General features: G+C 35.7%; 1 protein-coding gene and 1 pseudogene across 3 annotated transcripts; both read right to left on the bottom strand.

Moving 5' to 3' along the window:
• Positions 1 to 519: 519 nt before the first annotated feature.
• Positions 520 to 7,439, bottom strand: LOC117164748 (venom serine protease Bi-VSP-like). 2 transcript variants are annotated; one of them, XM_076621130.1, is made up of 12 exons: positions 7,349 to 7,439; positions 6,366 to 6,473; positions 6,046 to 6,274; positions 5,738 to 5,837; positions 5,500 to 5,649; positions 5,158 to 5,305; positions 4,484 to 4,569; positions 3,429 to 3,719; positions 3,006 to 3,308; positions 2,739 to 2,840; positions 2,516 to 2,667; positions 520 to 2,242 (listed from the first exon to the last, which is right to left on the bottom strand). In XM_076621130.1, exons 6-12 carry the CDS (start codon positions 5,163 to 5,165, stop codon positions 2,084 to 2,086), a joined length of 1,101 nt encoding a protein of 366 aa, XP_076477245.1. In that variant the 5' UTR covers positions 5,166 to 5,305; positions 5,500 to 5,649; positions 5,738 to 5,837; positions 6,046 to 6,274; positions 6,366 to 6,473; positions 7,349 to 7,439; the 3' UTR covers positions 520 to 2,083. The 2 variants fall into 2 exon arrangements, with proteins under 2 accessions (XP_076477245.1, XP_033203933.2); XM_033348042.2 differs by having other exon boundaries at positions 5,500 to 5,837.
• LOC117164841 (venom protease-like) lies at positions 6,482 to 11,820 on the bottom strand (annotated as a pseudogene). The gene is made up of 6 exons (XR_013059107.1): positions 11,532 to 11,820; positions 9,047 to 9,136; positions 8,262 to 8,564; positions 8,000 to 8,101; positions 7,777 to 7,928; positions 6,482 to 7,448 (listed from the first exon to the last, which is right to left on the bottom strand). The product of XR_013059107.1 is annotated as a venom protease-like (transcript).
• Positions 11,821 to 23,044: the final 11,224 nt, after the last annotated feature.

Below are 23,044 nucleotides of genomic sequence, written 5' to 3'. Positions count from 1 at the left end.
GCGCCGTAACATAGAGAGTTATAAGGATATACATAAAATAAAATTAAACATCGCAAAAGTAACTTAATTAGAAATGACTACAATGTATGATGTATAATATAATGAATTCAAATTGTCTAAAAAATATTACAAATTTATAAAGATTTTACTATAAAATTTTTTTAAAAGAAGCTGATACTATTATGTGGCATTTTCAAGCATTTACGCACATTAATGTAATTATTAGGTCTTAGTTAAAGTCAAATTAAGCCAAGGACGAAACATAGAAGTATTTAACACTGAAGCTTTCGAACTAAATTGAAATTCTAAGTCTTTTTAATTTTCATACAGAAATTCATTCTTTTCCTGAATTAAAATTCTAACTGAAATACTAAATAAATGTTAAAAATTTTGATTTCAATGAAAATATCACAATTTAATCAAATAAAATTTCAATCACAATATAAAATGTATAAAATTTAAATTAATTTGTAATGTCGAGCGTGAAGGCCCGCACACATCTGGCCTCTAATGTTGCAGTGGCCTGGTTTCTGATGTGGATTGACGTTACACGAGTCATGCGACAGAAACCGTTGGAATGTTTACTGTGGAGTGCCGCTACAACTATTTCTTTTAAAGGAGAGCTATGCTATTACCCCATACCTTTGTTAGGCACCTTTGTTATACCTTTTAGCTCCGACGTATATATCTGAGCGAATGTAGAGTGATTCCTTGATATTCATGAACGTCACCAGACTACATCATTGTGCCATTTCTTCCTTGTTTCTACCAAATGTCCAAATTGGACAAATTGTGAATGTAAACAACTAAATAAAAAAAAAAAGTTTCTTCCTTGTATACCAGCCTTTAGATTAACAGTCTAAACAAACATGCAAAGTAGTTTTATAAAATCTGTATAAAATATAGTTTACATGCGCAATATTGAATCTTTCAAGGGGATACAAAGGTAATGTACATATGCATTCTCATGCAACAAAATACAAACAGATTTAATAGTATTAAATTTTTTATTCGTCACAATAGTTTGCGAGTTTATGTCTCGTAAGTATCTGTAATGTGTAAGTATACCTTTGGCTGAATGGAAATTTCTCTTACATATGTAGTATCTAAATAGTCTAGAGTAAGGACAAGAAAGGATGTTCTATTTGAAGTGAAGTTTAGTTTTATTTTAACAAGCAATACCCAATGCAAAAACTGACTACAATATCTTCGTACGTCTTATTCTAACACTCGGCTTACAACGTCTGTCTTCACAGGTCAAAAAATGCTGAGCCTCCACACTCGCACCCTTCTCTCACTCCATTACTCATTTGGCTTTGAAGTCACCAAGCATACCCTCTTACTTACACACACACACACTCTCTCTCTCTCTCTTCCCCAGCACTCTTACGATTCTTAGTTTATATGTTCAATTTACGACTTATACTATCCCCAGAAAACTCAAACTTAAATATATGATAGACCAAGCGCATACCCTCCCCTTTTTTTGATATTACACATATAGTCAAAAATGTGGAATCATTGTGTTGAATTGGAAAGTGATAAAAAAATAAGTAAAGTTTCGATGTTGCACGTGATTGTATGAGCACACAGAACATTTTTAGCGAATAAAAAATAGTTTTGGAAGACACGAGACTTATCTTGTATTTTATGCACTCTCTGTGTCCGAACTTCCAGAAGCTCTCTATCTTATGAAGCGTTTTAGATCAGCCGGAAAATTTTGTATGTACATACAAGAAGTATACGTTCTAAGTGGAATATTTAATCAGGCTCTTGATACATCAGAAGGAAAATTTATAGAAACCTTCAGAGAGTTGGTTTATTATTATCAAAATTAGTATAAATATGATTAATGGAAATTTAGTTAATGATCGTTTATCATCTTTACGTATCTAAGTGGTGCAAGTATAACGTAGGTAAAAAATTAGTGTAGTTTCAAAGTTACATTTCATGCATTTTAAGACTGTAATTTTTGACGTAAAAAACAATATAAATTTGAGCTGCCTCTTATCTCCACAATAAGAAAAGCCAACTTTACCTTTCGTACATGAAAAATGATATTTATGGAACAATAATAATCGTATTATTGCAAGGCTGGGAGAATGAAGTTGTCGAGGTACGACGTGATCCTAGTGTAAACACCAGGATATCCAGCTACAGCACACGCATGACCATAAGACACAGCACCTATTAGGTAGAAGGTTAATTGCTGTCGTATCATCAGTGGTCCGCCGCTATCACCCTTAAACGATCGTTAAATTTTTAATCAAAGATAGTGAAATATATCAATCGAATTACATTGAAATAATTATACTATAACTAATATTAGAAGGAAATTAGATTAAATACCATAATGATGTGTGAGAAACTATTAAATAACTATTAAATATTAAACTAAACTATTAAATTGTGTTTATCCATTATTTTTAAAGTTTAAGACGTCGATTTGATGTTGATTCGAATTAATGCGTCTTCAGACACCGTATAATTTGTAGTTAATCTGTAACTTAATTACCGTACAAGCATCCTTTCCACCCTGAGCATACCCGGCGCATATTACACCATCAGTGATAGGTGCATTAGGAAATTTGGAATAAGCTGTCTTGCATTCGGCGTTGCTAACCACTGGCACTTGTACTTCCATTAATACATCACTTCGTGGTCCTCCTACGAAGAAAATGAGAAAGACATTTAAGACTGGAATTGTTTAATTTTATTATAAAATTGGTATCACTTACTATATCTTAATGCTCCCCATCCAGCAACAAGGGGGTTGTAGCCCACGAAGTCGTTATTTCGTAGGGACTCCTCTATGGGGAGACAAATGGGATGTATGTACTCTGAAAAATAAGAAAACAAATGAAAGTGAAGAAAACGAATAACGAAAAGTATAAGAAAGAATAGTACATGTTTTATGATACAATATGTGTGTATGGTAAGAAATTTTAGGAAACGATTCTCCATTAATACTCGTAGCATATACTCAACAATATTTGAGGACTTACTCGAAAATGGCACCTCCTCCACCAATCTAAGAATGGCAATATCATGATTGTGTATATTGGGAGTATAATCAGGATGTATTAGTTTAGATTCGAATCCCATTTGAATAGGATGCGCTCCGTCGTCATCTCGTTTTAGATTTAAGTCTCCGATACGAACCACGTACAAATCACTGCGTATTGCACAATGTGCTGCGGTCAAAACATGCCTAGCTGATATCAGGGAACCTCCGCACTTCCATTCTGGTTCAGTATCTGGGTTTTGGGGATTACGAAAACCTAATGCAGCGATCCACGGCCAAGCACCTAAAACGCAATAGTTATAGTTGCGAACATACATCATTTTCTCTCGCGTAAGTACCTTTAAAGTTCATTCTTCGTAGTAAATCGCTTATTATTAATCGGAAAGGAACAGATAAAACGTACCAAGCTTAGCTGGTTTACCATCAACCACCCTGGTATGCTCGCCGTTGCTGAAACCACAATATGGTGGACGCAAGGGCACGTACTTATACACAGTTTCTATTAAAATCCCTCTCTTCTCCTTGTTTGGATCGTTTGGACAACAAACGATCGGAGCATGACCCTCATATCTGCATAGTGATTGCCTCAAAAAATCGGTAGCTGTATGACCCTGTGTCTGCAGTATTTCTTGCAGAGGGTTACATGTTTTAATGTTGAGACAGTTGCCTGTTTGATTGTTCGGTGTTGTACATTCTGGATCAAACAATTTCAAAATAAAACATTTATACAGTTCGAATATGCGTAAGAACGCGACACCGATTACTCAACTTTCGAAATAAAAAGCCGATCAAGTCCATCGGATTGTCCAACAGACAACTTTTGACGTGAAAATATAAAGTTTTAATTGATTAGATATTGTGTTAGCCATACTTGAAAGACAAGGACTATCTTCAACCTCATTTTTTAAATAAACACTTTCTCTGTTTTGCGGTAAATATAATATAGGAATTCAGGATAATTTTTAGTGAATCATTTTATGGAATTAGGAAAATTCTCAGCGACAGTATGTAACACAGTTAGGTAAAAGTGATTCAAATGCAGTACTGACATTAAACTAAAAATCTATAAAGTTGTCATTGGAAATTCCGAGAATATCTTTGCATCATTATCTTAGGCATTACGCCAATAGTTTTCATGGACGTGATGCAATGTTTATCACGTTCATTTTGTACATAAAACGAGTCGTTGAAATATTCGCGAAGTTAACGAATCTTTTTCTGGAAACTAAACCGAGGAAGTAGACGTGAATAATCAAGTTCAGTTTTGCCACTAACTTCGTCGCCATCTCGAAAATAAAAAATTATAAAAATCGTTTGTATTTTATGTGATATTGCGTAGCTTCTTTCTTTTCATTGATAATTAACAAACGCGTAAAATTTCGAAATAGCTCGAAGGTTCCGTGACGAGGTCGTATTATAATCTGAAGTGCATGGAAAAAGACAACTTAAAGTGCAAACCTTCGCCAGACACCATGTGAACTAATGGATGCAGGAGAGTAATTAACACCAAACATGCAAATAACACTTTGCGATCCGTCATTTTTCTGAAATAAAGAAGTGACGAATAACGGCAGGACTGATAACGATGAATGAATCTAATAAAAGAAACTTGGTTCACACTATGATTCAATGTTTTGAAACAAAGAGCGAAAAACTGTGGCGATTTAGAAGGACGCGGAACTGACAACAATAAAGGAAACCTAGTTCGTATTATAAATTGAATTTGCATTAGAAAAGAAGCACGATCATGTGAAATAGATGATAGGAATGACAGATATCATCGACATACGTTTCAGTGTAATTTCATTTTTGAAAATTGTTTAGTTTAACACTACAACGATTAAACTCGTCGCAACAACGAGCTTTGAAACTTTCATTTGTGCAATTCCCTAAAAAGCGTCATATTACCTTTTGCAAAAATTAACGTTGATCTTTGTTGAGTTAATAAGATGACTACAGACAACTTAGAAGGAAAATACAAATAGGAAAATCATTAATTCAGATAACTAGTTAGAGAAAAATCTGGATATTTGTAATTATTAGAACACGTTTCTATACGCACATAGGAAGATTTATAACAGAATGCTCTTTGCTACATAACTTCAAATCTTATTGTTTCTATTCCTACTTACCTCGCCATTCTTCGAAAAATAAGATACAGTTGCACCAACTTCCCTCTAAGTACTTATTTATACCATCATTTTGTCGCTTCTCTTACAATTATGTATTATATAGCACATTCAGTCGTACATTACTTGTTGATAGTTCTAGTACTAAAATCTGTAAAATACCAATAACATGGTAACAGAAATAAACACTTTTGCACGTAACACATCACATAAAAGTTACTTCTACGATAAAAACTGTTTACTTGTGTGACAAGTGCAACTTTAATTGATCTTAAAAATGATTGATCTGTAGTCACAGAATTATCAAAAACCAAATTCGATCAATCTTACGACCCTTTTACTTACACATTTGACGGCTAATTGAGAGATGCCTGTCACGATGAGAGATGTTTTTAAACTTTTTTATGCTCACTTTTACGAAAATCTTCTAATTCTTCGACAATGGTGCTTATATTGAAATATTTCTAATGTCATTCGAAAGTGTCAATTCTCCTCCTTTTTTTAAATCACACAAGAATTTTCCCAGTTACATGTGTTCAAAAATACGTTGAACCATGCAATGAATGAAGTATATGTTACCTACAATGAAAAAGAGATTTCCTATACTGGTCCATTCTTTTCCTTATTCTTTGAATACCAGCATATTCTTCGAAATTATGAATAAATCCGGAAAATTGTTTAATCTGAAAAGAGACATAAATTATTAACATCGTTCATCCATAATTATCAATATCATTCAGAATTTTTGTTTTGTGTTGCAGTAAAAGAAGGCAGCAATTCAGTGCTTGATAAATTATTTCTTCCTTGTCTAACACAATTACTTGTTTCTTTCCTTAATCCGTTACTAATAATTCAAATAGACTTAATGGTTCATACGATGAAGCAACATACCAGAATTAGAGAAAATGTGTAATCTTGGGGGGGTACCCAAAAATATATAATCAGAGCCGTTAACATAGTTTGTAAAATCTTTTATTCTGTCTAACTTGCTATTCCATGATCACATTGAGGCCCTTTTATTCCAATCACATGACCATGATAATCTGGCTCTTCAATGTATAATATTCCAAAATTTATTGGATGTATAGGATGTTGAAACCATGATATCAAGGTATCCATTCTTTCTTCCCAAGGTACAGTCTCATTAAAAATTAATTGTTTATATTCTAGTACTTACATATTTTCAATAGAGCATAGTCAAAGATATATACCTCAGCAAATATAGGGATGATTTCTTCATAATCAAAATGTCACCAGGCTGTGGCCTTGATGTGTCATTGCGCCACTTCTTCTTTGTCAAATCAGCCTTTTGATTAACACTTTAAAGAAACGTACAAAGTAGTTTTATAAAATATGTATGGAACATGGTAAACATGGCCTATGTTGAAGCCTTCAAGGCATACAAAGATAATGTTCGTCACGTACATGTGTACTTACATACAATAAAAAATGAACTGATTTAACAGTATACATTTTTTTTATTCATCATGATAGATTGGGAATTTATGTCCCGTAAGTATCTGTAATGTGTAAGTATACCTTTGGCTGAATGGAAATTTCTATTACATATAGCTAAACATGCAGAAATAATGCATTTAATTGGGAAGTGATAAAAGAATAAGTAATGTTCCGGGGATGCACGTGATTGCATGAATAGACAGTAAGTTTTTAACGAATAAAAAATAGTTTTGGAACATGCGAGACTTATCTTGTATTTTATGAACTTTCTGTGTCCGAACCTCTAGAAGCTCTCTATCTTATGAAATGTTCCAGAGTAGTCCAAAATTTTGTGTGTACATACAAGAAGTATACGATCTAAGTGAAATATTTAATTATTCTCTTGATACATGAGAAACAAAATTTACAGAACTTCTCAAAAAGTTGGTTTATTATTAGTTTAGATATAATTTGTAAAAATTTAATAAATGCTCGTTTATCATCTCTACGTATCTAAGCCGTGCAAGTATAGCGTACGTAAAAAGTTAGTGTCGTTTCAAAGTTACATTTCATGCATTTTAAGACTATAATTCTTGATGTAAAAGACGATATAAATCTGAGCTGCCTCTTATCTCCACAATAATACATTCCAACTTTATTTTTCGTGCACGAAAAATGATATTTATGGGACACTAATAACTTTGTAACACTGGGATAATGAAGTCATTAAGGTACGACGTGACTCTCGTGTAAATACCCGGATAATCAGGTACGCCGCATTCATGACCAGATGACACAACACCTATTTGATAGTAGGTGAATTGCTGTGATATCATCAGTGGTCCTCCGCTGTCAGCCTGAAATGATGGTTAAATTTTTAATCATAGTTACTGAAATATTTCAATCGAATTGTATTGAAATTATACTTATATACAGTAATAATCTATTATTGATTTATGTATTGAAATATTCCAATTTAGAATGTATATATTATATGTATTTTGAAAAAAATTAAGATTAGAAGGAAATTAGATTAAGGACCATAATGATGTGTGAGAAATGGGCAAAACTATTAAATTGTGTTTATCTATTATTTTTTATGTTCAAGACGTTGATTTGATGTTGATTCGAATTGATGTACCCTCAGACACCGTATAATTTATAGTAAATCTGTAATGTAATTACTCCACAAGCATCCTTTCCACCTCGAGGGTCTCCGCCGGTGCATATTTCTTTATTGGTGATAGTTACGTCAAAATCCTCGTAAGCTTTCTCGTATACGGCGTTGGTAACCACTAGCAGTTACAGTTCCATTAATGCGTTAGTATACGATTCACCTACAAAGAAAATGAGAAGGATATTTAAGAATGAAACTATTTCATTTTATCATAGAATTGATATCACTTACTAAAGTTTAATGCTCCCCATCCAGCAATGAAGGGGTTATAGCCCACGAAGTTTTTATTTCGAAGGGATTTCTCTATGGGGAGACAAATGGGATGTATGTACTCTGAAAAATAAGAAAATAAATGAAAGTGAAGGAAACGAATGACGAAAAGTATGAGAAAGAATTGAACATGCTTTATGATACAATATATGTGTACAGTAAGAAGTTTCAGCAATACCCAGTAGCATAAATATTAGAAACACAACAATATTTAAAGACTTACCCGAAAATGGAACATTGTCCTTCAGTTTAAGAATAGCAATATCATTATTGTTCGACTCGGCAGAATAATCGGGATGTATTAGTTTAGATTCGACTTCTATTTGAATAGGATGCGCTCCGTCGTCATCTCGTTTTAGATTTAAGTCCCCGATACGAACCACGTACAAATCATCGTTATCTGCACAATGTGCTGCGGTCAAAACATGCCTAGCCGATATTAGGGTACCTGCACACAGCCATTGTGTTACCCAATGCGGGTTTGAGTAATTACGGAATCCTACTGCAGCGATCCATGGCCAAGCATCTAAAATGCAATAGACATAGTTGTGAACATACATAATTTTTTCTCGCGTGATGAGTTAGAAATTATTGTTATCCATTGGACATTCGACGATGCAGACTCTCAGATAGAAATTTGATTAAGAGAGAAATTGAATTTTGACTTCAATGGAACAACACTTATTAGTTAATTCTATACAGTTTCCACTTGAAGTATACTGAACTCTAAAGTTCGAATATGTAATTTCTTCCCGAACACTTTTTGATCGCCATCCGTATCATTACTCGTATGTCGATTTTTAATTTCAAGTAAAAACATATTCTTTCTAACATGAACTAAAAGGAGGAAATAATTCAAGTTAATAAACAAAGTTACTACCAATGAAACCGTTGTATTATTATATAATTTAATTGAAACGTACTTTGATGTGCTGATTAGTGCCTTTCAATTTCATCCTTCATAGTATATCGCTTATTATTAATCGGAAAGGAATAGATAAAACGTACCAAGTTTAGCTGGTCTACCACCAACCACCCTTGTATGCGTAACGTTGCTGAAACCACAGTGTGGTGGACGCAAGGGCACATCCGAGGTTGCTATAAAACATTTATAGTGAAAGAAGTTATTATATTTAGAGAATTGACAGTAGAGTGATGAATTAATTCGTCTTCGCTGGTTGTTTCACGATTATCCTGGTTATCACATTTGTACGTGAAGCGAATCGTTGGAATATTCGCGAAGTTAAGGAAGCATTTTTCAGAAACAAAACCGGTGAAGAAGTGAATACTTAGGTGGAATTTTCCCATTAACTTCGTGACCATCTCGAAAATAAAAAATCAAACGTGTTCCTTTCAATTTTATGTGGTCACGCGTGACCGCTTTTTTCACTCATAATTACCAAACGCGTAAAATTTCGAAACTGCAGACAACTTAAAGTGCAAACCTTTAGTGCGTCCCGCTTGAACTGATGGATGCAGGAGGACAATTAACCCTTTGAATGCTATGGACGCATATACGAGTCCAGCGAGAGTCTATCTGTGTGGACTAAGGACCCATATATGTGTTTATCAATATTTTCAACCTCCTTGACGTTTATATAAATCATTGTATTACTTTTTATTTTTAATATATTAAAAAATGTCGAATAATCTTGAAGAATATACTACAAGAGATAGTGAAATAAATGAAAATTACAATTCATCGGACTCCGAAGAAGATGTGGAAAACTATATAAATAATGGATTAGGTACACGTAGAAATAAAAATAGAAAACGGTGTGGAACATTGAGTACGTCTTCGGAGGAGGAAGATCCGCATTTAACTCAAAATATCGAAACCTGTAAACGGACGGAAATGTTCTTGTGGACGAAGAAGAATTTGACGCCCATATTACATATCTTTGACTATGGAAATTCCGGAGTAAAAGTGCATTTGACCGCACAGTCAACACCTTTTGATGCTTTCCAAATTTTTTTCTCGGAGGAATTGGTCTCTCACATTACCGAACAGACGAACAACTACTTCAAGAATGTGAAAGATCATAAAGCATGTAAAACGAATTCGCGTTTGAACAATTGGCAGAATGACTCAGTCTGCGAAATGTACGGATTTTTCTGTACTATAATGCTAACGTCGCGGGTAAGGAAACTCTCTTTGAGGGAGTATTGGTCCACCGATGAAATGCTGCAAACCAGTATATTCCGAAAAATAATAGCACCAGACAGGTACATGTTATTATTACAAATGTTAAACTTCAATGATCATAACGTAATAAACGATGACCCGATAATAAAAATACGACTAGTAGTCGACGAACTGAAGAAATCCTTTTCACAGTCATATGAAAATCTGTGCATCAACGAAAGCCTCGTACTATATAAAGGCAGATGTTATTTTAAGCAGTTTATACCTTCTAAGAGAAGCAGGTTTGGTATCAAGATATTTGTTCTTTGCGACTGTAGAACTAATTAGTTTGGATTTTATAATTTATACTGGAAAAAAGACAGAGATAAATCAAAATACTTCGACCTTTGGGATTTCTGGAAACGTTGTTATGACACTTCTTCAACCGTACTTTGAGAAGGGTCATACGTTAATTACGGACAATTGGTATACAAGCCCACAAAACCAATGCATTCGGAACTGTTCGTAAAAATAGGAGCGAAATGCTCCGTATGGAAGAAAGCTTGAAGAAAGGTGAAATTTGTTACCGATCTACGAATAATTTATTGACGATGAAATGGCGTGACAAGAAGGATGTCTGGATGCTATCCATTGTACACGCAGCTAGGTTGATTGAAACGGAAAAATGAAACTATCGAACAGGGTTAAAGAAAACCAAACCATCGTGTATTACAGATTATAACTCTTACATGGGTGCTGTAGACAAAGTTGATATGGTTTTAAGTACACTTAATTCTACAAGGAAAACCATAAAATGGTATAAGAAACTTTTTTCCGTTTGCTAGATTTAGCAATATACAATGCATATATCCTATACAAAAATTCTACTGGTACGAAACAAAAATTTAATGAATTTCATTTGGCACTGGTAAAAGATACTTTACGGAAATATCCACAAGGAAGAAACGTTGTGGGTGGTGGTAAAAAAGATTCGAAAGATATACCGTTTCGTTTAACAGAGAGACATTTTCTATCAAAATGTTCAAATTAAACGGACAAGGCACAATTATCACGAAGAAAATGCGTTGTTTGCGCGAAACATAAAAAACGAAGTGATACGCGATATGAATGCAGAAAATGCGATGTCGGTTTATGTATCGATGATTGTTTTGAGACTTACCACACCTAAATGAACTTCTAATTTTAGTCGATTTGAATTGCTCAAAGTTTTTAGAAAATTGTTGAGAATTGTGGATCTTTGAAGCCGAAATAATGTTACAGGAACACTAAATTTACACTTGGAATTAATATTAGAATAGTTATATACTTATTTCATGGACGATTTCTTATATATTCATGGATACACACTTGCGCGCGTCTCGGCACTTTCTCCTATAGCCGACCTATAACCGACTGAATAGTTTACATTCATCTGTTTTCGAGACGTCGCGCACACACATACCTCCACACACCGATACCCGCATACAAGTATCTCTACTACGCATTTAACCCAGCCCAGCACAGAAAATTATACATGTCTCAACAAAAATAATTAAACAATTTTAATTTTATCAATATACATAAAAGTTTTTATTTTGTGAAATGAATCTAGTGTAGATGTAATGCGCATGTGATTTAAAACTAAATATTTCTTTGTTTAAAATATACGTAAAGAACTTTCCATAATTTTTGTTATATTCATTGGACTCAAATATTTAGATTCAATAACACAATTTCAAGTTTGAATATATTTTACACTTTAATGTTTTTAATAGAATAATTAATGTCCGAAAATAACTAACTAATAAATAAATATCTATCTATGAAATATTATTTCATTTGGTGTACAGAAATTACAATTACAACTTAGTTCCGCCATGCGTATTCAATTAACACAATTCACACTAGCAAAAAAAGTATTCTGTCTTCAATCATCGCAACCGCTAAGCGCGTGCCGTCCACGCGGATTGCTTTCGCGGGAGTATCCAGCACTCAAAAGGTTAACGCTAAACATGCGAACAGTATATTGAAGCCAGTCATCGTCCTAAAATAAAACAGTGACGAACTGAAAAGACGCAGGACTGATAACGGTCAATGAATCTAATAAAAGAAACTTGGTTCACACTATGATTCAATGTTTTGCAACAAAGAGAGAAAAACTGTGGCAATTTAGAAAGACGCGGAACTGACAACAATAAAGGAAACTTAGTTCGTATCATAAATTAAATTTGCAATAGGAAAGAAGCACGATCATGCGAAATAGATCGTAGGAATGACAAATATCATCGACATATGTTTCTGTGTAATTTCATGTTTGAAAATTGTTTAGATGTATAGGATGTACGAACCATGATATTCTAACGCGAGCAATTAAACGCGCAAATAAAGGTCCTCTCGCACCCAGCACGTAATTCTTGTTATTTGTCACCGAGATTCAACAATTCGATTCATCACGTTGCTGCGTACGTGAACAATATGGAAAAAGAAAGAAAACATCAGGCTAGAAACATTACAGCGTGCATTTCTTTCTTTAGTTTTTTTCCTTTGAAACATATCGTGTTAACGATATGTAAACAGGAATTCACTAACGTCCGATATTCTGTTTCATACTCTTCTAATTTTGTTTATATTAGATACTCTATTATGATTAGAGCGTGGATGTTTATATAAATTCGTAGCTTTATTTAACACTATTACAGAAATACAATTATGGAAATTGAACTTAAATAGAAATTTCTTTCATTCAATACAATTAAGTATCACAACTCATTTATTATGTTAATCTTTAACATTATAGCAGAAACTTTACTTTCAATATTTTCGATATCTTTACACATTATTCTATGCAATCTGTGCATTTCTACACTTTTAAATTTACTATAAATGTACAATCTATTTATAACTCATCACAATGGTTTAGTTTAAATTACACGTTTGTAGAATAGGTCTTACACTTGTCACCAGAGGGCCATCGATATCAACATAGGGCTAGCGATGTTAATGCTTTCTCACTAGTGGTCACATTGACACCGTTTGTTTCAATAAATATAACTTCCAACACAACTTTTCTTATCCGAGTGTCTAAGGTATAGGTCTGCTAGGTGAGAGCCTTACTGAGGAGTCCGCCACTAGCAGCCTAGGACGAAACACGCACGCTTTATTTTCTCTTGTTGTGTCTAAGGCATGAGCCTGCTGGGTAACCTTACTGATGAGTCCACTAGCAGGCTCTGGACGAAACACACTTTTTTTTTCTTTTTCTCCATCTTCTTTCATATATCCGTGATAATTGTAGCTGCTGGCTGTAGATATCGCTTGCCGGGGTGTATACTGCTGTATTTTCTTCTTATTTAGATGTCGTAGAAGAAAAATCGGACTTCGGAAAAGTACGAGGCGCCGGAATTTGAACCCGGGATCCGAACGATTATACTCTAAGGCGCTGACCATTGCTCTGCCGTCGTCCGACACTAGTTGGTGTCAAGTGATGACATTTGCGTTCTCGTGTGCCGCCACGAGAAGAAATCTCGGTGTGGGCGTGCTTTCTGAACGAAGAACGCGGATTCGTTGTTCACACTTTTCGTTAGGAGAGTGAGGGTGCCCATTGGTTATAGCCAACGTTAATGAATGGAGATAGGAGGAGGAAGCCTCCTACCAACGTGGCTCGTGGATGGCATTGGTTATTGGAAAAATAACTACCCGCTTTCTCCGTAATTTGTAAGAGTGCACAATAAACCTAAGGATTGTTCTAAGGACCATCCATAAACCGAAAACACTTACAGGGTTAGAGATTCCTTCAAGCTATTAAGATTACGTCAAAGGATTCAGTTTATAGCATATAGTATATAGTAGATCAGTATATAGTATAAAGTTTCAGACAGCGCACGGACCATCGTACGCGCCGTAACATAGAGAGTTATAAGGATATACATAAAATAAAATTAAACATCGCAAAAGTAACTTAATTAGAAATGACTACAATGTATGATGTATAATATAATGAATTCAAATTGTCTAAAAAATATTACAAATTTATAAAGATTTTACTATAAAATTTTTTTAAAAGAAGCTGATACTATTATGTGGCATTTTCAAGCATTTACGCACATTAATGTAATTATTAGGTCTTAGTTAAAGTCAAATTAAGCCAAGGACGAAACATAGAAGTATTTAACACTGAAGCTTTCGAACTAAATTGAAATTCTAAGTCTTTTTAATTTTCATACAGAAATTCATTCTTTTCCTGAATTAAAATTCTAACTGAAATACTAAATAAATGTTAAAAATTTTGATTTCAATGAAAATATCACAATTTAATCAAATAAAATTTCAATCACAATATAAAATGTATAAAATTTAAATTAATTTGTAATGTCGAGCGTGAAGGCCCGCACACATCTGGCCTCTAATGTTGCAGTGGCCTGGTTTCTGATGTGGATTGACGTTACACGAGTCATGCGACAGAAACCGTTGGAATGTTTACTGTGGAGTGCCGCTACAACTATTTCTTTTAAAGGAGAGCTATGCTATTACCCCATACCTTTGTTAGGCACCTTTGTTATACCTTTTAGCTCCGACGTATATATCTGAGCGAATGTAGAGTGATTCCTTGATATTCATGAACGTCACCAGACTACATCATTGTGCCATTTCTTCCTTGTTTCTACCAAATGTCCAAATTGGACAAATTGTGAATGTAAACAACTAAATAAAAAAAAAAAGTTTCTTCCTTGTATACCAGCCTTTAGATTAACAGTCTAAACAAACATGCAAAGTAGTTTTATAAAATCTGTATAAAATATAGTTTACATGCGCAATATTGAATCTTTCAAGGGGATACAAAGGTAATGTACATATGCATTCTCATGCAACAAAATACAAACAGATTTAATAGTATTAAATTTTTTATTCGTCACAATAGTTTGCGAGTTTATGTCTCGTAAGTATCTGTAATGTGTAAGTATACCTTTGGCTGAATGGAAATTTCTCTTACATATGTAGTATCTAAATAGTCTAGAGTAAGGACAAGAAAGGATGTTCTATTTGAAGTGAAGTTTAGTTTTATTTTAACAAGCAATACCCAATGCAAAAACTGACTACAATATCTTCGTACGTCTTATTCTAACACTCGGCTTACGTCTGTCTTCACAGGTCAAAAAATGCTGAGCCTCCACACTCGCACCCTTCTCTCACTCCATTACTCATTTGGCTTTGAAGTCACCAAGCATACCCTCTTACTTACACACACACACTCTCTCTCTCTCTCTCTCTCTCTCTCTCTTCCCCAGCACTCTTACGATTCTTAGTTTATATGTTCAATTTACGACTTATACTATCCCCAGAAAACTCAAACTTAAATATATGATAGACCAAGCGCATACCCTCCCCTTTTTTTGATATTACACATATAGTCAAAAATGTGGAATCATTGTGTTGAGGAAATAACACAGACAAGAAGGGCATAACATTAATGGAAGTGTTATGCAAGCATGGTCTGTTTCCAATTAGACTGAGACAAAAATACACATACATTAGGAATGGGAGAACTAGTTGCTCGGATGTAATCAGTGGAGATAATCAAAACGACTAATATACACGAAAATAGTAGTCTTAAAAAATTATTCAACCTTTGGCTGTTACTATATTTTACACAACTTCAAAACGAAAATAAACAGTAGCAAATCTAATTATTTTAAATTTTCTGTATTTTCGCACGTTCGCTCCTTCAATGTAGCTCCTCAATGTATAATATTCCAAAATTTATTGGATGTATAGGATGTACGAACCATGATATTCTAACGCGAGCAATTGAACGCGCAAATAGAGGTTCTCTCGCACCCAGCACGTAATTCCTGTTATTTGTCACCGAGATTCAACAGTTCGATTCATCACGATGCTGCGTACGTGAACAATATGGAAAAAGAAAGAAAACATCAGGCTAGAAACATTACAGCGTGCATTTCTTTCTTTAGTTTTTTTCCTTTGAAACATATCGTGTTAACGATATGTAAACAGGAATTCACTAACGTCCGATATTCTGTTTCATACTCTTCTAATTTTGTTTATGTTAGATACTCTATTATGATTAGAGCGTGGATGTTTATATAAATTCGTAGCTTTATTTAACACTATTACAGAAATACAATTATGGAAATTGAACTTAAATAGAAATTTCTTTCATTCAATACAATTAAGTATCACAACTCATTTATTATGTTAATCTTTAACATTATAGCAGAAACTTTACTTTCAATATTTTCGATATCTTTGCACATTATTCTATGCAATCTGTGCATTTCTACACTTTTAAATTTACTATAAATGTACAATCTATTTATAACTCATCACAATGGTTTAGTTTAAATTACACGTTTGTAGAATAGGTCTTACACTTGTCACCAGAGGGCCATCGATATCAACATAGGGCTAGCGATGTTAATGCTTTCTCACTAGTGGTCACATTGACACCGTGTGTTTCAATAAATATAACTTCCAACACAACTTTTCTTATGCGAGTGTCTAAGGTATAGGTCTGCTAGGTGAGAGCCTTACTGAGGAGTCCGCCACTAGCAGCCTAGGACGAAACACGCACGCTTTATTTTCTCTTGTTGTGTCTAAGGCATGAGCCTGCTGGGTAACCTTACTGATGAGTCCACTGGCAGGCTCTGGACGAAACACACTTTTTTTTTCTTTTTCTCCATCTTCTTTCATATATCCGTGATAATTATAGCTGCTGGCTGTAGATCTCGCTTGCCGTATTTTCTTCTTCTCATTTAGATGTCGTTCAACAGGCATTCGACAAAGTATGGCATGAAAGGCTACTATACAAGCTTAAAAAGATCCTACCTCACCCCTACTACTCCATTCTAAAATCCTACCTAACCAATAAACAATTCATGGTTAAATGCCTAGACGCCACTTCCGCAATATTCCCAATAGAATCCGGCATACCCCAAGGTAGTGTTCTCGCACCCTTACTGTTCTCCATCTACACTGCCGACTTACCTATATCAAACGAGATAACAATAGCAACATTTGCTGACGACACAGCGCTATTAGCTACCCACGCAGACCCGGTAATTGCCTCATCCACTCTCCAGCGATGTCTCGACTCCATGCAAAAGTGGTTTCATAAATGGGGCTTCAAAATTAACGAAAAAAAATGTACCTCACATGTAACCTTCACGCTCCGAAAACAAACCTGCCCCCAGGTCACCATTAACAACACAATAATTCCTAGCAAGGAATAAATAATATAAATAATAAATATATTAAATATAAATATATTAAATATATATAAATAATATAAATAAATAATAAAATAAATAAAAATAAAATAAAATTAAAATTTAAGAAAAGATAAGAAAATAAAAGTATGTAAAAAAATAGAAGTTACTGAGAATGATGCAAAAAGCAAGGCAACGGAACCCACCTTAGAATTAACAAGAAAACCCACCAAAAGAAAAATAAATCCGCAAAAAGCGGCCAAGGAAATCAATAGCTTAAGACTTTCCGCGCAAAAGACGCGGAAACTCAACCCCAACCAAACCTAGTTGCCAGAACCAAAGGATTAGAAGAAATCCTAAAAAACACAAAACAAGAGTATCTCTCCGCCCAGGACGAAAGTACTAAGAAAGCCAGAAACATGAGACCCATAAAAGCTGCCTCGCCCCCAGCGATCACATCACCACGGGGGGGCCCGGGCACCCGACGGGCACCCCACCAGATACACCGCAGAGGAGCGTAGGAAGGCCCCATCCACTACAAGGGAATACAAACCGCCGCCTATCAACATAACGTTACAAGACCCAAAGGACACAGTAACGCTCATAGAGAAAGTATCCAACATCAATCAATTCCATATCAAAAGGATACACTCAGGTAAACATGCTCTCTACCTCCGAAACCTATCCGATTTCCACACAGCGGCATATTCGAAAGAAAATTCCGCATATTCGAAAGAAAATGCATCAGGGCTTGCTTGAGTACTTACAGATCCGAACACAGCGGATTCAAAAAATATGTAAAAAACAAAACAATATACGACCTAGCCAACATTCACCGCATAGACTGTCACATCCTAAAGCTAATAAGAAACCACTTCGCGTAAGCAGCAAAAATAAAAGAAAACAGCTTAATCTTCAATTGCCTATTTCCTAACAACGCATATTACAAAAACACTCTGACAACAGGCCACATCCCTCCAGAAGCTTTCCTATACCTAGACGAAAAAAACTACCTCCAGGACCACAACAACATCCCAATAATTTATCACATAAAAAGAAAAATAGGGATCAAAACCATACTCTACGAAGAAAACATAAATAGACAGACCGCAGACACCAGATGGAGATACAACATGGCCCTCCCCCGGAAAGACACCAAAGACAAACACAGAAAAAATACAAAAAAATACTGGTGGATACAGAATCCATAATAAAATAAGAGAGAACATTAATAAACCGACAGAACTCAATTCTGACACCGCATAACACAGGTGTAAACTGTAAATACTGTAAATATTTGTAAATAAATCTATTTGACATCCCCCTCCCCCGCCCCCTCCCTCTCATCCCACCCCTCCCAAAAGTTACACAGCACCCAAAAAGCAGACTACCGAAGCGTCCTGTTTTGCGACCAAGTTTTCAGGACAGAAAAAAATAAAACAAAAAATACATAAAAAAGCTCCACTCCCCAGCGGCTTAAACCCAAAAATTGTATTATACAACGAAAAATGTAAAGCGCCGACACATAATACAGCATGGCTACGTCGTACCGCCGCGTATCGGTACCTTTGCCTAACATATCATTACAAAAATTCACCGTTTATTGTGAATATGTACCTAAAACTGTATTCTTGGGCTCAATAAACAACTTTAAATAAAAAAAAAATCTTTAAATCTCAGTCTACAGTGTCTATTATTCTTCTCAGTTCTATTCTGGAAATAGTACTTTATTCTAAAATCGTTATTTTTACGTATTTATTTATTTTCCAAATCACTTATCACACACTTTGAATAAAAAATGCAATTGCTGTATAGGCCATTAATCAAGTTAATCATACCTTAATACTTGTGGCGGCACGTGCCACGGAACTTTCCAACGGCTTCGTGATACAAAGCGCTACGCCGTTGTGACATCAATCACATCTCAACCTACATCAGTGATAAGACATCGACCGCCGACCTCCGGACACTTTTGGTCACATCACCACCTTATCATCATAGCATACTACCACCCAAGTACCAACTCTACGTGACACCGTCAAAGCGCAACACCGACGTGCCCAATGTGCCATCGATATCTTCACGCTTCTTCCGCCGAATTCTCGGAAGAGCATACACGCGCCAACCGCTGCGGCACATCTAATGAACGCACGCTAGTGGAGATATTGATGGGCAACGAAGGGAAGGGTCCGATACACCTGGCACAATATTCGAGCAAGTTCATATAATTTAAAAGTTTCCCCTAATTTACGCGTTCAACCAGAATCTCGATAAGTGTTCGCCAAGACAGTTTCAACATCTGGACTACGTCGGACAGTTTACGACGAATATCCGACATATAAAAGGGGTAGAGAACAGCGTAGCCGATACTCTATCTCGCATCGAAGCGATCGGGAAATCAGTAAATCACTATACGCTAGCTGCAGCGCAAGAGAAGGATAGCGTGCTGCGCGAAATTATCAACGCTGACTCGAGCGCGCTGCATTTGAAAAAGGTACGATTTTCCGATCAAGGCGCCGAGTTATATTGCGATATTACAGCCGAGACCGTGCAACCGTACGTACCGGAACCGTTACGGCGCAACGTATTCCAATCGCTACATGGACTTTCCCATCCAGGGATGCGTGCTACGCAAAAATTGGTGACGACGCGCTTCGTCTGGCCGTCCGTAAATAAAGATTGCCGAACGTGGACGCGACAATGCATACCGTGTCAGCGCAATAAAGTCACCAGGCACGTATCCTCACCTGTCGGAACGTTCGGAACGTTAGCAGGCCGGTTCGAGCATCATCGCCATGCAATATTCGCAAGGATACCAGTATTGTTTAACGTGTATCGACCGTTTTTCGCGTTAGCCCGAAGCCATTCCTATCGCCGACATGAAAGCGCCAACCGTTGCTTCGGCCCTCCTTTCGACCTGAATATCTCGTTTTGGCGTACCTTTGAAAATTACGACTGATCAAGGACGTTAATTCAAATCGCGCTTATTCGAGGAATTATGCCGGTTGCTCGGCGTCAAACATCTGCGCACGACGGCCTATTATCCCGCGTCCAATGGGATGGTAGAGCGCCTACATCGACAACTTAAAGCGGCGATTAAATGCCACGACACGAGCAACTGGGTCGGAATTCTGTCGATCGTCTTATTAGGTATGAGAACCGCGATAAAGGAAGACCTTGTCACAGATGAAATCCGACTGAACAAAGCGATAAGATAGCGAAATTCCAAGCGCCTTAGCATGAGTGACCATCGGGATAACATCCGGTCACTCTATCCGTTCTCAGAAATATATGATCGAAGCCTTTTCCCACTCCCACGAATAAAAGAATTTAAATACTCCCCCTAAAATCATTCAAGTCAGTCTTGAACAGTCACGCCTAGAGCCCGGAAGTGTATTGTAAACCAGAAAAAAAATAAAATTTCTTCTTTTTCTTAAATTTCTTTGTATTTTACGTGACAATAGCATCGTCGCTACCTGAACAATCTGATACAACGCTGCCAAAGCCTTGAATCAGAAAACTCTTCCCATTCGCAACTCATCGTATCACACTCGCAACGTGTCACCTAAACGCGGCCTGACAACACCACATTAGCATCGTCAGTATCTGAACAATCGGATTCAACGCTACCAAACGCCTTGAATCAAAAAACTTTTCACGCTTGCAACGTGTCACCTACACGCGACTTGACGAAAACCACGTTCGCATCGTCAGTATCTGAACAATCTGATTCAGCGCCACCAAACGTCGTGAATCAGACAACCTCTCACATCCTCTGCTTATCGCCTATACGCGACTTGAGGACAACCTCTCACGATCTTCTGGGCCGGAAGAAACTGAATCCCATCCAGAACAACAGAGTCGAAACCCCTACAGCAGAGGTTTCGAAATCCACGATGATCGGATTATCTAGGAGCATTTCCTCCTCAATCAGCATTTCAACGTTCAATCTGTCTTATACCACGCCGCCTGGATCACCTGAGAGCAGGAGTATCATATCGGAGAGTCATTTTTCTGGACATAATGCGAAGACGCCACTTGCGCCATTGCCGAAAGGGGCCACACCTGCGAGTTACCCGAAGCGGAATAATCTTCACGTTATCACCACCGTGACGAATTCCTCAAATGAGATCGATAGTTGTCAGAACAACCCATCAGTTCTCAACACTTGTCCACTGAGTCCACAGACTTACAAATCATATAATCCTTGCATGATGATGAAATGCATCATGTTCGAAGAGATATTTTTATATTGAAATTAATATGTTTGCAAAATTCCTTAATTTCTTGAGATATAGGATTAAGAAAATAAAATATCTTATGTTGTATATGTTATCTGATTTAGTGAATTACATAGCGCGATTGATTTCAAGAAATGCAATTTCAAATGAGTTATATGGCATTTGTACTTTAAATATAAGAATAATATATATTACGATGATGATACGATATGTATCGATAACATATCGTTGTATTAAAAATTTGTTAATTGTTGTATACGCTTAAATATAGGTGCGAGTGATAATGGTTAACACTTGAAAAATCTAGTCGAAGTAGAAATGTTACTAATTGAGCACACATGCTTCCGGTAAAGGAGATTCCGTTGATCATGCAGACAATGACTGAATCGAAGACTCCGTGTCTGATTTTGATGATAGCGACTCCATATCGTCGCTAAGGGTGGTGTCTTTCTGCACGAGGCTGCTGTAGATCGCTCGTGTTTCCATTTTCACCCCTCGATGACGTGACAAACTATACTATATATTGTTATATTATAGAGCATAATTCTATATAACGTAAAACTATATAACGGAATACTATATAACATAATACTATATAACGTAATTCGTTATAACGAAATACTGTATAACGTAATGCTATATAACGTAAAACTAGATAACGTAATACTATATAACGTAACACATAACGTAACACTTATCTTATGACGTAATACTATATAACGTAAAACTATATAACGTAAAACTATATAGCGTAATACTATATAACGTAATACTTTGAACGTAATACTATATTGGGTAATACGTTATAACGTTATACTATATAACGTAATGCTATATAACGTAATGCTATATAACGTAATGCTATATAACGTAATGCTATATAACGTAATGCTATATAACGTAATGCTATATAACGTAATGCTATATAACGTAATGTTATATAACGTAATACTATATAACGTAATACGTTCTAACGTTATACTATATAATGTAGTACTATAATTCGTAATACTATATAATGTAGTACTATAATACGATATACGTTGTAACGTAATACTGTATATTGTAATAATATGTAACGTAATACATTATATCGTAATACATTATAACGTATTAATATATAACGTAATGAAATATAGCGTGGTATTTTATTACGCGGTATAGTATAACGTAATATATTATAACGTGATACGATATATTCGCAGCTTATTATACAGACTATCTACCACAAAACTATCCAAACTAATGCAAGTAACTGAGACAAGTAATTAATATAGGGATCGAAATACTAGTGTTTGTTCGACCAATCGCGGGGAGACGTAGTCGCTAGGAGAGACGTCAACGGGAGTCGTAAATTCCCGTTACGATTATAACAATCGACACCACGACTTGATCGATCCCCTGATTTCCGTTGAGATAA

The sequence above is a fragment of the Bombus vancouverensis genome, chromosome 8 (genome assembly GCF_051014615.1).
Source record: "Bombus vancouverensis nearcticus chromosome 8, iyBomVanc1_principal, whole genome shotgun sequence".
Classification (NCBI taxonomy): domain Eukaryota; kingdom Metazoa; phylum Arthropoda; class Insecta; order Hymenoptera; family Apidae; genus Bombus; species Bombus vancouverensis.
The sequence above is the reverse complement of the archived record's forward strand: the minus strand, read 5'-3'. Positions and strand labels throughout refer to the sequence as shown.

Bases quoted from the DNA above. Each gene is read 5' to 3' on its own strand.
- LOC117164748 (XM_033348042.2), bottom strand. The intron at 3,720-4,483 runs GTTTGCACTTTA...TGTTTGATCCAG, and splicing joins TCACATGGTGTCTGGCGAAG to AATGTACAACACCGAACAAT. The intron at 2,841-3,005 runs GTAAGTCCTCAA...CTTATTTTTCAG, and splicing joins GGAGGAGGTGCCATTTTCGA to AGTACATACATCCCATTTGT.